This window comes from Zeugodacus cucurbitae, chromosome 6, assembly GCF_028554725.1.
Source record: "Zeugodacus cucurbitae isolate PBARC_wt_2022May chromosome 6, idZeuCucr1.2, whole genome shotgun sequence".
NCBI classification, from domain to species: domain Eukaryota; kingdom Metazoa; phylum Arthropoda; class Insecta; order Diptera; family Tephritidae; genus Zeugodacus; species Zeugodacus cucurbitae.
Genome location: NC_071671.1, coordinates 26,277,542 through 26,291,783, shown reverse-complemented (window position 1 = coordinate 26,291,783; position 14,242 = coordinate 26,277,542). Strand labels below are relative to the sequence as shown.

The window sequence follows — 14,242 nt, the reverse complement described above, 5'->3', positions numbered from 1 at the left end:
GTATAAAATGTTCGGTTACACCCGAACTTAGCCCTTCCTTACTTGTTTTGCTATTAAATCATGTTAATTTACAAAAGTAATACTAAGGCATTATTACACAATATTTTTACTTGAAGTCACAAAAATTTGAAACAAAAAATTTAGAATTTCCAAAGTTATAACTGTCTGTGTTGACCCAGTTTCAAAAAAAGGTCCTTGCGGTGACAATTATAAGTCCTTGGAGATTCATCTAAAATAAATCGGATAAAAAAATTAGTTTTATAAATAGATAATCCTGGGCCTGATCGAAGCTTTTTTTTCAAAAACATAGTTTTGAGATAACCGCATTTAAAGTTGCACCCGAGCGTTTTGGAGCGCCCGATCGATCTTTGTTATTTGTCGAATAACTCGAAAAGTTATTATCGGATCAACTACAAATTTTCAGAGAATATTTTTAAGATATTACACTTAACGAAAATGCAAAAAAAATTGATTTTTGGAAAATCCTGACTACCCCTTAAAGAAATTGGATAAAAAATTTTCAAATTATACATCGAAAAATCCCAGGAAACTCTGTGGAAAATCTATTTAGAAAGAAATTTTATAATTTTCAAGTCAATCGGTTAAATAGTTTTTGAGTTATCGGGTACACCGTACCGAAAAATGTGGTTTTGCGTTCCCACCGCGCTCACTTCTATTGATCATAACTTTTTTGAGACTCATTTTCGGAGACATCTCAAAATACTCGTTAGAATATAGACATCACAATTTTTTTTTAAATTTCAACGTGGCGTAACCGCTAAGTATTAGTTGGTTAAGATGTCCAAACAATATCACATTTGAGTCAGTCTGCTTTTTGAGCTCACCAAGAAACACTATTTAGTTCCAGTGTTGAGTTTTTTGCGTATTACAAGAGTTTCATGTATAACGGTAAAGATGATTTCGACACAATAAACCAACGACTAGAGAGATATTGTAGAGCAGTTTGCTGCACTACTTGAACGTTTCTTCAAGCTCACTTTATTTGAAGACATTGAAGCGACTGATAATACAACTTGCCAACGCTATCCGGACATACTAACTCATAATACCTGATATATGCGACGTTATCTTATGACATCGCTCATAAGCAGTTTCCATCTCGACACCACAAACAACCGTTAGCTGTACAAATTGACTGTTAACAACATTTCTTGAAAATTTTAACCTCACTTTTTCGAAAGTTAAAATTTTTTAATGTTAAAAAAAGCTAAATTAAAAAAAAAAACAACTATTTCGACTTAATTTTATTTTCCTTTTATTTGTAATTTATTCAAATGTTTTGGTATTTATTATTACAATCGTACACTGTACCATTTTCAACTTCGCAACTCACACAGATGCGCTTATATATCTATTTAGGTATGTATTTCTCGCTTTAGGTGTTTTACAACCAGCAATTCGTCAACATTGGCGCATAAACTATTTGTGAACTTTTAAGAATATTTCAAAAATGGTAATGAAGACTGCTTTTGTAGGAAAAGGCGCTATATACAAATGTTCATCTAACACATATCAGCTAATTAGTGTTGTACTTGTGTTAATAAACAAAAAAAAAACTATTTACGTCATTATTTTCATTATAACAAATTGTAATTGAGAAAAGCTTTTTGTTAATAAAATTAGAAAACGCTTTTTGTATACTAAACTAAAAGCACAAAATTACCGTGCAATTGCGAATTTTGAAAATTTGTTGAAAATATGTCTAATTAGCTGCTACCATTTAAGAAACAACATTTTTTTTTGTAGGTAAACTAAATTAATAGCATCCATTTATGTACTTAGTTGTCTAGCAGGGTTTGCATACTAGTTTAGATTATATATTTACGTTTGGGAACGAGCTGAATACAGTTATGCACATAACATTACTAAGCATAATTATTAATAATAATGATTAATATATTTATTTATATATATATATTACTTTAAACCAAAAAAAAAAAAAATTCAAGCGCTAAGCCAAAGTAGTATTCAAGTGAACCCAGCATCATACATGAATTATGCAGTTTTTTTCACACACACATGACGTCACTCCGTTTTTAGTATGTTTTATTGCACGCTATTTACATACAAACGTTACAGTTATAAAGTGCTTGGTATGAGTGATCTATGTGACCCGGCCAATGAGACGCTCAATTTAAACTAAAAAACAAAAATAATAATAGTAATCATAATTAACATTGCATACAAATAAAAATTACTAAGGTTTTAAATATTGAAACAAGCATATTCTTAATAATAAGACAAAGTTGGACAAATGCCACGAAAAGTTATTTTTTTTGCACAGGACACTGCACGACAATTAAGCATTAACGTTGTAGAATCACAACTAAACACAGTGCCAGCATGTACACAGATGTGTGTACATATGTTAGTATTGCAGTTAGTTGGATTTTAAAACGTTAATGCCGCTAAGAACAACAAATATTTTATAATAAACTTAAGCAAACGCTAACAACAAATAGTATGTCAAGCACAATGAAATGTAATCAAAATGCGCTTGACACGCGCAAATCAATTAAAGTTGTTTGTGGAAAACGCAAATTCTCACTTCATATTAAATGAACTGTTGTGGTTTTGTATTTGTGATTATGACGGTGTATATTGTCTTCTGAAGTGTTTAAAATTAAATAAAATACTGATAGCTAGCTGACTTTGACATGAAATATTGAAATGTGTTTGTTATTGTTTAGTGTTTAGTTTCTTGCTTGTTTCTGTGTTTTTTTTTTAATTTTTGTTTGTAGTTTGATTTTGATAGTGAATGTCTATAGTTGTAGTTGTAATGTTGTTGTTATTGTGTACTTTAGTTGAATTTTTACTCAATAGTTATAATTTGCGGTGGTTTGGCTACGTTTGCTGTTGCTATCGTAGACGCAGCTGCTGACAATGGTGCAGCTGGTAACGATGTTGCTGTTGTTGCCGCGGTGGCAATCGTTGTATTTGCTGCTGTTGCTGCTGCTACTGTTGCTGTTGTTGTTGTTGTTGTTCTTTGCTCGTGTATCGACGTAATACCCGTTGTCGATTGGTTGTCGTTTGTTTTTTGCAGTGTCTGTGCGGCTAATTGTCACTTTGTCGTTGCCGGTGACTCACCAACACGTTGATAGCGCGGCTTGTTGCGTGTAAATGGCAAATACTTGTACTTAATCATATGCTGTAAAATGAAAATAATAACAATTAATTAATACATATTTATATGTATGTAAATCAATAGTCTAGCGCTTACCTTAATTTGTCGCTTCATTGTTATGCAGAAGAGTGTAATGAAGTACATTACAAGTATAGGCCAGAAAACAGGCACATTGAAGAAGTCAAAGAATGTACATATCAGACCGATGATTGTACTTTTCGCGATCGACAGCCAAAATTTGAATTCCGGTAAGCGTCGTATGAACGGCCGGAACTCTTCGTTACTGCGTGTTGGCAAATTGGGACCATCTTCTGCAAAATTTAATATTATATACAGTTAACTCACGCAATTAAAAAAAGTTATATTTAAAAATATAAAAAAAAAATATTTAAAATATTCAATATCAATATTAAAATATGACTTCAATTTTTAATTCTTACGAAATTATTGCACTAATAACACTCTATTGCTTTACAAGCAACAAATGGCCTGTTAAAGCATGCCAAGGCAAGACAAGACAAAAAAATCAATAAACTGTCAACTTATGAAAATAGTGTTTGAACATTATCATCCCCTTTTAACCATATAACATTCTTTTTAATAATTACAAACGGTGCAATGCTGTCAGAATGACCGTAATTGCAACCGCAAGCAAAATTAAAGAATACTGTAGTAAGTTGAATATTTTTGTAACAATAGTTATATATTATTTAAACCGACGAAACACTTACCATCATTTTCATAAGGATCGAATTCTGGGTCGATTTTTGGTGTTAGAAATGCAATAAACAAATTTAAATGGTATATGCCGAGCGCATAGCACACTATATACCAGCCTTGGTAGATAAAAATGCGTAGCAGGAAGAGCAATACAAGCACAATTGCACCCGCCCATCGCATTCTGGTATGTGGCGTCCAGCGATCCAGCGTCGATTGGTACATCTATGCGATAATAATTTATTAATAAATATTGTAAGCATTTTAATTAATTAGAAACTCACTTGTGAAAGGCGTACGAAGAAAAACTTCACACCACTTTCAGACGAAGTACTTGTGTCCTCATTCATCATTGCTGTAATTTTTTTGCGTCTGCTACCAGAAATATATCTGATACAGGTGTCGTTAAAAATTGAAGTTCGTCTATTGCAGTCACTTGATTAACCTAACTCGTTTGGGCCAGTCAGACTATATAACCTTTATGTTGTTTTTGAAAATAGTCGTAGATAAAACTAAAATTATAAAGATAAACCAAAAATTCAAGTAAAAGTGCACCAGAAATCCAACGTCGGCCAGTCGTCACATATGCACTCAACTAGCGCGTATCCACAAAATGTATTGTACCCCTTCGGCCCTTCGTTCCTGTAATTTATGCTCACGTTTCTATTTCCTCATTTTCCTTTAGCTCGTCTGACACTTTTCTTATACGTCCGCACAACCACCACAGCAAACGGAGCACAACCCGTAAACCATACGCCGCGCACCCTCTTCTTTCTTTTTTTTGTGTTCTTTTTCGCTTTTTGATTTAAGTGACGTTTGCCTGTAAGTTTTCTCTAGCTCGTGTTTCAGCCAACACAAATGTAATGAAATTATATTGTAAAACGTTATTTTCCAAAATAATTATATTATTTCACTATGCATTAATGTGTATTGACTTTATCATTGGCTTTTTAAAGCCGTTGACGTGAAATTCAATTTAGAATTTCAGACTTCTTAAAAATTTTCCAAACTCACAATACACGTCACTAAATAGATTGACAGTAGAACATTGCCGCCGTTGCCAATCACACTTTTTGAATTCTTTTGCAGGGTTGTCAATGCATCGCAGTGTAATTCAGAAATAGTGTTGTATAATTTTAGTAATTTAGCAATAATTTATTAAAAAATATTAATAAATATATATTAACGACTGGCATAGAACAAAATAATACATATATTGTGATATGTCTGAGTGTCAAAGTAAACAATTTTCGTTCTATGTATAAACTGCTAACGTTTGTGGTTGGCAGTTTATGGCATGTTGGCAACGCGACGCTTTGTTATTTTACTATATTTAATTAAATTATAAATTTAAATAAAATGTTTTGTATATAAATCACTTTATAATAAAAGAATAAACATAATTAAAATAAAATTAAATATTAAATTATAATATAAAAAAATAAATAACATTATAACAAGTTGTTGCCAGATCAAATTACACATTTGTGGCAATTTAATTTAAAACACTTTCATTCAATTACCTAAAAATGTTTATTTTACACGATCTGGTAACTGTGCAGACCTTTATAACTTAGTTAGTTAGTTGAATTCAGTAAATTGATACGGTTTACTAACAAAAGCAGCTAGTTTAGTTGTGTTGCATTATTTGTACTCGTATATGCGCGCACGCGCCTGCTACCGTAGTCAATTTAGCGCTTTCAATAAAATTCTTATATATAAATATGGTTCTTACATCGACTCAAACTAATGCGGATACTGAGATAGACATTAAAAACTCCGTATCAATAGACGAAAATAAGAGTGTAACGCTGCCGGACGTGTCAAAGCTGAAACCGTTACATGAGAAAATATTCAAACACGCCGATTCGTATATGACGAAGCTTTTAAAGGATGAACATATACAAACCATTTACCATATATTCGTTGTTGCATTATTTTTTCTAATTACATATTCAATATGTCACGATTATTTCACATGTGGAAGGTGAGGCACAAATACTTTATAAAATTAAAAAAGGTTCTGAAAAAAAGTTTGCGTTTACTGTTTAACAGGAAATATTATTTTATTTAAAAAAAAAATATTTCTTTTTAATAATTCTGTTTTTATATTAAGCATAACATTTTTTTTTTTAATTTTTAAGGATTAATATTTTTCTTTTTATTTTTTTTTTTATATAAATATATAATTTATTTCTATATTTTTTATACTTTTATTTGTCTTTTGTCTTTTTATTTAATATAAAAAATTTGTAAATTAAAAAAAAAGTACTTAATAATTTAATTTTAAATTTTTAAGGATTATTATTTTTTATTTTTTATTTCTTTTTATTTGTAAATTTTTTTTTCAAAATATTTTTTCTGTATTTGTTATAATATATATTATAATATTTTTAATTATTTATTTTACTAAAGAATTTACCTTGGTTGGCTTACAATTGAGCCTGGGTTTAAAGGACTTCCATATGCGATTGGCTGTTGGTTTATAATACATTTAATTGCAATTATAAATTATTTTGGTGTCTCATTATGGCAAAAAATACATGCCTTAAGCAAAACAGGTAACATAATTATACAATTAATTTGGCTTAATTAATTATTAATTAAATTTCTCTTTACAGCTGACTACAAATTCTGCATAAATGCCGTGTTCCTAACCTGCTACATCACAGTAATCGGCGCAAGCTTTAGCTTATGCGCTTTATGCTGTCTACGCTACGATCTGCGCTTCGGCTCAGCGCTCTTCATCTTAATGGAGACCACACGCCTCATAATGAAAATGCACGCCTTCGTACGTTCAACAATTGGCCAAACAGCCGATCCAATGCCCACAGCTGACGCCGTCAAACGTCTGTCGGGGCTGCGTCACTATATTTACTTTCTGTTCGCGCCGGTACTAATCTATCGCAGCTCATATCCGCGCACTACCACGCCGATACGTTGGACTTTTGTGATGACACGTTTAATGGAAATCCTCTTCGCCATCTTTTATTTCACCTACTTTTATGAGCGTTTCATTGGTCCCCACTATCGGCAGTTCGGTGTTACCGCACCGCAGTGGGCTGGTGTTATAGAATCTTTCTATGCCATGTTATTGCCCTCCACACTCTGTCTACTCCTGTTCATCTATATGCTGTTGTATTCTGTACAAAATCTCTTTGCCGAACTGCTACACTTCGGCGATCGGCGCTTCTTTACGAATTGGTGGAGTGTAACGAACTATCGTGATTATTTCATTAAGTGGAATTGTTTGGTACAGGATTGGCTATATGAGTACATCTATAAGGATTGCTATAATTATGTGTGCGCCAATCGTTTTGTCTGCTCCTTCTCGGTGGTGACAATTTCGGCTATTGTGCACGAAATATTAATCGGTTTGGCCTTACAATTGTTCTTGCCCATAAATTACTTATGTTTTGGTGTTTTAAGTTATATAATAATGTATTTACCGTTACGTGGTAGATTTGGCAATGTGATTGTATGGTCTTGCATCGTATTTGGCATGGCGCTGCAGTTGTCACTTTATAGCATGGAAGCTTTCGCGAAACTGAACTGTCCAAAGGCGCTTAATGACAGTTCGGTGGACAGACTGTTGCCTTATATATGGACTTGCATACAAATTCACAGAAAATTAGATGAGTAGTATTAATATGATCATGATCTTTAAAAGAGGAACAAAGCTAAAAGTGATTTAATTAAGAAAAGCCACAGGCAAGGTTATGATTTTGAGTTACAATTTTTTAATTTAACATTTTCAGATTATTAATTAAAAATATATTTTGTTATTCAAGAAAATAAACAATTTTTCTCAAGAAATCTTTGTTAAAATGTGTCAAATTCCAAGGATTACCAGAGAAATATTTTTTATCAACCCTGTCAAATTTCTCCGTCTTCAATACTGATTTCTTAAGATCTGAATATGGAATTTAGAATATATAACTTACCAACAGAATTTCGAAGCATTTAGAAATACGTCTCTAACTCAAATCACCATAATCCACTTCGAGTTAGAGAGACTTCGAGTTATAGAAATTTGCATTAAAATATAAATTTTTCAAAACTCTGTAAAAATATAGATTTATATACAGTCGCATAAAACTTTGTGTACATACGTTAAAACATATATTCCTTAATTTTGTTTGTTGCACTTTGCTTTTGTCTGTCTCTCGACGTATGTATCCCATGCTTTTGTTACATGATTTATAAAATCCATTAGAGTAATATCATATTTTTTAGATATTCACGATATAGAGCAACACTTTTCAAATTGTGAATCGATAATAAAATTATAAATGTTGTATTATGCCCTGGTCGAAAAATTCGATTTATGGAATGAGATTTGTATGAACTTTCACATCTATTGCCAATTCAAGAGTTCGAGTTATGAAGAACTTCGAGATAAGGAAGTTTGAGTTATGGGAGGAAATTTGTATGAAATTTGATATCTAAACGCTATTGCCAAGGTTTGAGTAATGGATATATTCGAGTTATAGATGTTCGAGTTATGGAAGTTCCACTGTATATGAAAATTTAGGATGAGTACTAAAGATTTTAGACGCATTTTCGACGAAATTTACTTCAATTGCAGATTTTGGAAACCTTGGAAGACAATACAAAACCAAAAAGAGTATATCTCAGACGACGATCGATTCTACAGTAATGGACCCTGTATTATATTCGTTCAAAAACTGTCAACTTGACAGCATTATCCTGATTTATTTCGAGTTGGTTTTCTACAACAAGATATAAGATAGTCGCTACAACAGAAAGCAACTCCACTCCGAATTCCACAAACAAAACAGTTATTATTCATTTTTATTACCATTTTATATGAATTAACACACATTTGTTGTAAATTGTTTATGCAGCACTCTATAAACTGTTAAAGCACATGACCCCTATAAAAATTTAATAACTTAAAACGAAAAAAAATACATAAAATAATTACAAATTCAGGTTCGTATGAACTCAAATTGGCTAGGTATCCCAAAAAAACGTTAACACCGTAGTAAACACCAGTTGTAAACAAATTGTGTATTCTAGTGCAAATTCCAAACAGCGCTTGTACTATTAAATGACCACAATGCAATTCAAGGTCAACAAACTTGACAAACTTGTTAGTGTTATATTTGCTCTAATCTAATACGATATATGTATGTAAATATACTTAAATCATTTTTAGTTAAAAGCAATGCAAAGTGCTCGAGAATATCCCCCAATGTCTCTATTCAGCCTCAAATGAAGTGCTAATACAAATTAAGCAAGTAAGAGAGAATTATATACTTTTGCAGCCGAATATTATATACTTTCGTAATTTGTAAGAAGGTGCTGAGGTCGATCATGGATCGATTTGACATATTGCCAGTAGCAAACTACAGTATGTTCACACTAATTAAGTAAAACCGCAAGTTTGAAAGTCTTTAGACTATTGTCGAACAAAAGGTCATTTAACTTTAACTTTTGAAAGTTCAAACCAAGTTCGATAAAAAACTGTTCATAATTGCTTGGCTTGTGCAAGGATAACTGTGCATTCGATATCTTTAGAAACTTCGATGAATCCACATGCGCTTTCAGTTGATTATAGAATTAGACGCACTTAACAATTGTTTGTCTTTGTTAAAAGGTGCAATTATTTTCATTAATAAAAAGCTTATTATTAAGAAATCAATTGTTTGAAATATTTGGAAAAATAGGAATAGCTAACGTTTTGAGCTTATTGAAACGCTTAAAAATAGACTTCTTTCAATCACAAGGACTATTGAATCGAAATGTTGCCAAACAAATAACGTTCCATTCCAAAACAGTCGATAGATGTTTAAAAGATCCAGAGGAATATGAAAAAAGCTTTAAACGGCGCAAAACAACACGATCGGATCATTAAATTGTTAGAATTGGTTGAAATTCTACTAAGTCGGTATCTAAGATCAGTGAATTAGCCGGAGTGAATACCAACTTTTCAACCGTTTCGCATACAATCAGAAACGCGTATAACGTACTATTTTCATTATTTACGCATCATAAGTGGGTAATGGTAATGAACAATTGATTTTATTTTTATTGATAAAAAAATTAACGGTGAGCGCTTCAAAACAACATTAGAGTAAGTTTTCCTATAAATAAAAGATCTCTGCAGATCAATCCCATGGATTTTTAACCAAGGTAATGTGCCAATTCACAACGCTCGATAAGTTAAGTCATTTATTTTGAGTCAAAACGTTAATATCATGACTTGGCCACCATATTTTCCGGATCTTAACATATTTGAAAACATTTGGAGTTGACCTGCATGGAAAGTTTATGAAGAAGAAAGCAATACAAACATAAAGAACCATTAATTGACTTTCTCTATCATTCAAGGACTAAACGGATATATGAAGTTATTGCAAACAAAGGAAGTAGTACACTTTAATATTGACACTCACTAAAAATTAGAGTTTAAAATGAGCTATTAATTAAATTAATTACTTTTTGGGCGTCTATTCGAGTGACCAAAAAAATATGGCCTTTTTTTAAACTGCTCTAAAAAAATGTTTAAAAAACACAATTTTGTTATTTTTTTTAATCTTTTGAGTATTATCCCTGAAATATCATTGAAAAACCATGGATTTTGCATATCAACTATTATTTGAACTGTTAATTGAATCCAGAATAAAAGTTCTAAGCTGAGTACTATTGTAAGTTCGGGTGCGTCTAACCTTTTGACGAGGAGTGTATAAGTAATTTCGACAAAATAATAAGGATTATAATATGTACTATGTAAACTGACGTTGAGCAACACCAAAAGCTCCGTCATGATTGGGAAGGACCTCTCCGAGCCGTTCGATACCAAACGAGGTTTCAGACAAACACTATCGTGTGACTTCTTTAATTTGAGGCTGGAAAAAATTATACGAGCTGCAGAGCTAAATAGAGAAGGTAGAATCTTCTATAAGAGTCTACAGCTGCTGGCATACGCCGATGATATTGATATCATCGAAAGCAACAACGAAATATCTCCTGTCATTAAGCAAACAGTCGGCGCACTCGCGTCTTGGCTCCCACTTCACTGTTGACAGTCATAACTTCGAAGTTGTAGATAATTTCGTATACCTGGAAACCAGGTGAGTAGGCAATTAAACAGTAAAGTCCTCTCTCGGCGAACCAAAATCAAACTCTACTCAACGGCGAATACCGCAGACGATGGAACGATGAGCTGTAAGAGTTATACGACGACATTGAAATAGTTCAATAAAAAGACAGCGGCTACTCTGGCTAGGTCATGTTGTCCGAATGGACGAAAACACTCCAGCTCTGAAAGTGTTCGATGCAGTACCCGCCGGAGGAAGCCGAGGAAGTGGAAAGCCTCCGCTCCGTTGGAGGGACCAGGTGGAGAGCGACCTGGTAACACTTGGAATCTCCAACTGGCGCCGAACTGCGAAGGAAAGAGAGGAGTGGCGCGCTCTCATCGATTCGGCTATAACCGGCTAAACGATTCAACGCCAATCACACACATAATATGTACCAAATTTGATCGAATAGTTACTGCTGAGATATGGGATTTCACCTGAAAAAGAGTGATGCCAGACCCATGGTCCAATTTTAGAGCTGATTCACATGCTTTACTTTACCTTTAGAGGTTCTAAACAACCCTATCAGAAAAGAATAAAGATCGATTGAATCCAGTATTTTACTCAAAATCAAAAAAACTTAACCCCACCTAAGTCAAATTAAGTTAAAACAAGATATGTACATATATATATTGTATGTATGTATGTGATTGGCGTTGCAACCGTTTAGCCGGTTATAGCCGAATCGACGATAGTGCGCCACCTGTCTCTCTCCTTTGCAGTTCGGCGCCAGTTGGAGATCCCAAGTGTAACCAGGTCGCTCTCCACCTGGTCCCTCCAACGGAGTGGAGGCCTTCCCCTTCCTCGGCTTCCTCCGGCGGGTACTGCATCGAACACTTTCAGGGCTGGAGTGTTTTCGTCCATTCGGACAACATGACCTAGCCAGCGTAGCCGCTGTCTTTTTATTCGCTGAACTATGTCAATGTCGTCGTATAACTCGTACAGCTCATCGTTCCATCGTCTGCGGTATTCGCCGTTGCCAATGTTCTGAGGACCATAAATCTTGCGCAAAATTTTCCTCTCGAAAACTCCTAGTGTCGTCTCATCTGATGTTGACATCGTCCAAGCTTCTGCACCGTAAAGCAGGACGGGAATGATAAGTGACTTGTAGAGCTTGATTTTGGTTCGTCGAGAGAGGACTTTACTGTTCAATTGCCTACTCAGTCCAAAGTAGCACCTGTTGGCAAGAGTTATTCTGCGCTGGATTTCGAGGCTGACATTATTCGTGTTGTTGATGCTGGTTCCCAGGTATACAAAATTATCTACGACCTCGAAGTTATGACTGTCAACAGTGACGTGGGAGCCAAGACGCGAATGCGCCGACTGTTTGTTTGATGACAGGAGATATTTCGTCTTGTCCTCATTCACCTCCAGACCCATTCGCTTCGCCTCCTTATCCATGCGGGAAAAAGCAGAACAAACGGCGCGGTTGTTGCTTCCGATGATATCAATATCATCGGCGTACGCCAGAAGCTGTACACTCTTGTAGAAGATTGTACCTTCTCGGTTTAGCTCTGCAGCTCTTATAATTTTTTCCAGCATCAGGTTAAAGAAGTCGCACGATAGTGAGTCACCTTGTCTGAAACCTCGTTTGGTATCGAACGGCTCGGAGAGGTCCTTCCCAACCATGACGGAGCTTTTGGTGTTGCTCAACGTTAACTTACACAGCCGTATTAGCTTTGCGGGGATACCAAATTCAGACATCGCGGCATAAAGGCAGCTCCTTTTCGTGCTGTCGAAAGCAGCTTTAAAATCGACAAAAAGGTGGTGTGTGTCGATCCTCTTTTCACGGGTCTTCTCCAAGATTTGGCGCATGGTGAATATCTGGTCAGTTGTCGATTTTCCAGGTCTAAAGCCACACTGATAAGGTCCAATCAGTTTGTTGACGGTGGGCTTTAGTCTTTCACACAGTACGCTCGATAGAACCTTGTATGCGATATTTAGAAGGCTGATCCCACGGTAATTGGCGCAGATTGTGGGATCTCCCTTTTTATGGATTGGGCAGAGCACACTGAGATTCCAATCGTCAGGCATGCTTTCTTCCGACCATATTCTGCAAAGAAGCTGATGCATGCACCTTATCAGTTCTTCGCCGCCGTATTTGAATAGTTCTGCCGGTAATCTATCGGCCCCCGCTGCTTTGCTGTTCTTCAAGCGGGTAATTGCTATTCGAATTTCTTCATGGTCGGGTAATGGAACATCTGTTCCATCGTCATCGATTGGGGGATCGGGTTCGCCATCTCCTGGTGTTGTACTCTCACTGCCATTCAGCAGGTCGGAGAAGTGTTCCCTCCATAATCCCAGTATGCCCTGGACATCGGTTACCAGATTACCACCTTGGTCTCTACATGAGGATGCTCCGGTCTTGAAACCTTCGTTAAGTCGCTTCATTTTTTCATAAAATTTTCGAGCATTCCCTCTGTCTGCCAGCTTCTCAAGCTCTTCGTACTCACGCATTTCGGCCTCTTTCTTTTTTTGTCTGCAAATGCGTCTCGCTTCCCTCTTCAGCTCTCGGTATCTATCCCATCCCGCACGTGTTGTGGTCGTTTGCAACGTTGCGAGGTAGGCAGTCTGTTTTCTCTCCGCTGCGAGACGGCACTCCTCATCGTACCAGCTTGTTTTTTGTCGTTGCCGAAACCCAATTGTTTCGGCTGCAGCGGTACGCAGTGAGTTTGAGATGCCGTTCCACAGTTCCCTTATACCGAGATGCTGATGAGTGCTCTCAGAGAGCAGGAGTGCAAGTCGAGTAGAGTATTTCGTGGCTGTCTGTTGCGATTGCAGCTTTTCGACGTCGAACCTTCCTTGTGTTTGTTGACGGGCATTCTTTGCTGCACAGAGGCGGGTGCGTATCTTCGCTGCGACCAGATAATGGTCCGAGTCTATATTTGGTCCTCGGAGCGTACGCACGTCTAAAACACAGGAGACATGTCTTCCGTCTATCACAACGTGATCGATTTGGTTCCGCGTGTTTCGATCAGGAGACAGCCAAGTAGCTTGATGTATTTTCTTATGCTGGAATCTGGTACTACAGACGACCATATTTCGGGCCCCAGCGAAGTCGATCAGCCTCAGGCCGTTTGGCGATGTTTCGTCATGGAGGCTGAATTTTCCGACTGTTGTGCCAAAGACACCTTCTTTACCCACCCTGGCGTTAAAATCACCAAGCACGACTTTTACATCGTGGCGGGGGCAGCGCTCATAGGTGCGTTCTAGGCGCTCATAGAAAGCATCTTTGGTCACATCGTCCTTCTCTTCCGTTGGGGCGTGGGCGCAA

General features: G+C 35.7%; 2 protein-coding genes across 4 annotated transcripts; one reads left to right on the top strand and one right to left on the bottom strand.

Annotated features, from left to right (window-relative positions):
- Positions 1 to 1,259: 1,259 nt before the first annotated feature.
- Positions 1,260 to 4,918, bottom strand: LOC105213993 (protein RER1). 3 transcript variants are annotated; one of them, XM_011187135.3, is made up of 5 exons: positions 4,147 to 4,918; positions 3,877 to 4,087; positions 3,242 to 3,456; positions 3,109 to 3,169; positions 1,260 to 2,160 (listed from the first exon to the last, which is right to left on the bottom strand). In XM_011187135.3, the coding sequence occupies exons 1-5, from the start codon at positions 4,213 to 4,215 to the stop codon at positions 2,156 to 2,158; spliced, it is 561 nt and encodes a 186-aa protein (XP_011185437.2). In that variant the 5' UTR covers positions 4,216 to 4,918; the 3' UTR covers positions 1,260 to 2,155. The 3 variants fall into 3 exon arrangements, with proteins under 3 accessions (XP_011185437.2, XP_011185434.2, XP_011185433.2); XM_011187132.3 differs by having other exon boundaries at positions 1,260 to 3,169; positions 4,147 to 4,374; positions 4,522 to 4,915; XM_011187131.3 differs by having other exon boundaries at positions 1,260 to 3,169; positions 4,147 to 4,915.
- A 515-nt stretch (positions 4,919 to 5,433) lies between these two features.
- Positions 5,434 to 8,314, top strand: LOC105213992 (sterol O-acyltransferase 1-like). The gene is made up of 3 exons (XM_011187130.3): positions 5,434 to 5,849; positions 6,278 to 6,423; positions 6,484 to 8,314. Exons 1-3 carry the CDS (start codon positions 5,587 to 5,589, stop codon positions 7,503 to 7,505), a joined length of 1,431 nt encoding a protein of 476 aa, XP_011185432.2. The 5' UTR covers positions 5,434 to 5,586; the 3' UTR covers positions 7,506 to 8,314.
- Positions 8,315 to 14,242: the final 5,928 nt, after the last annotated feature.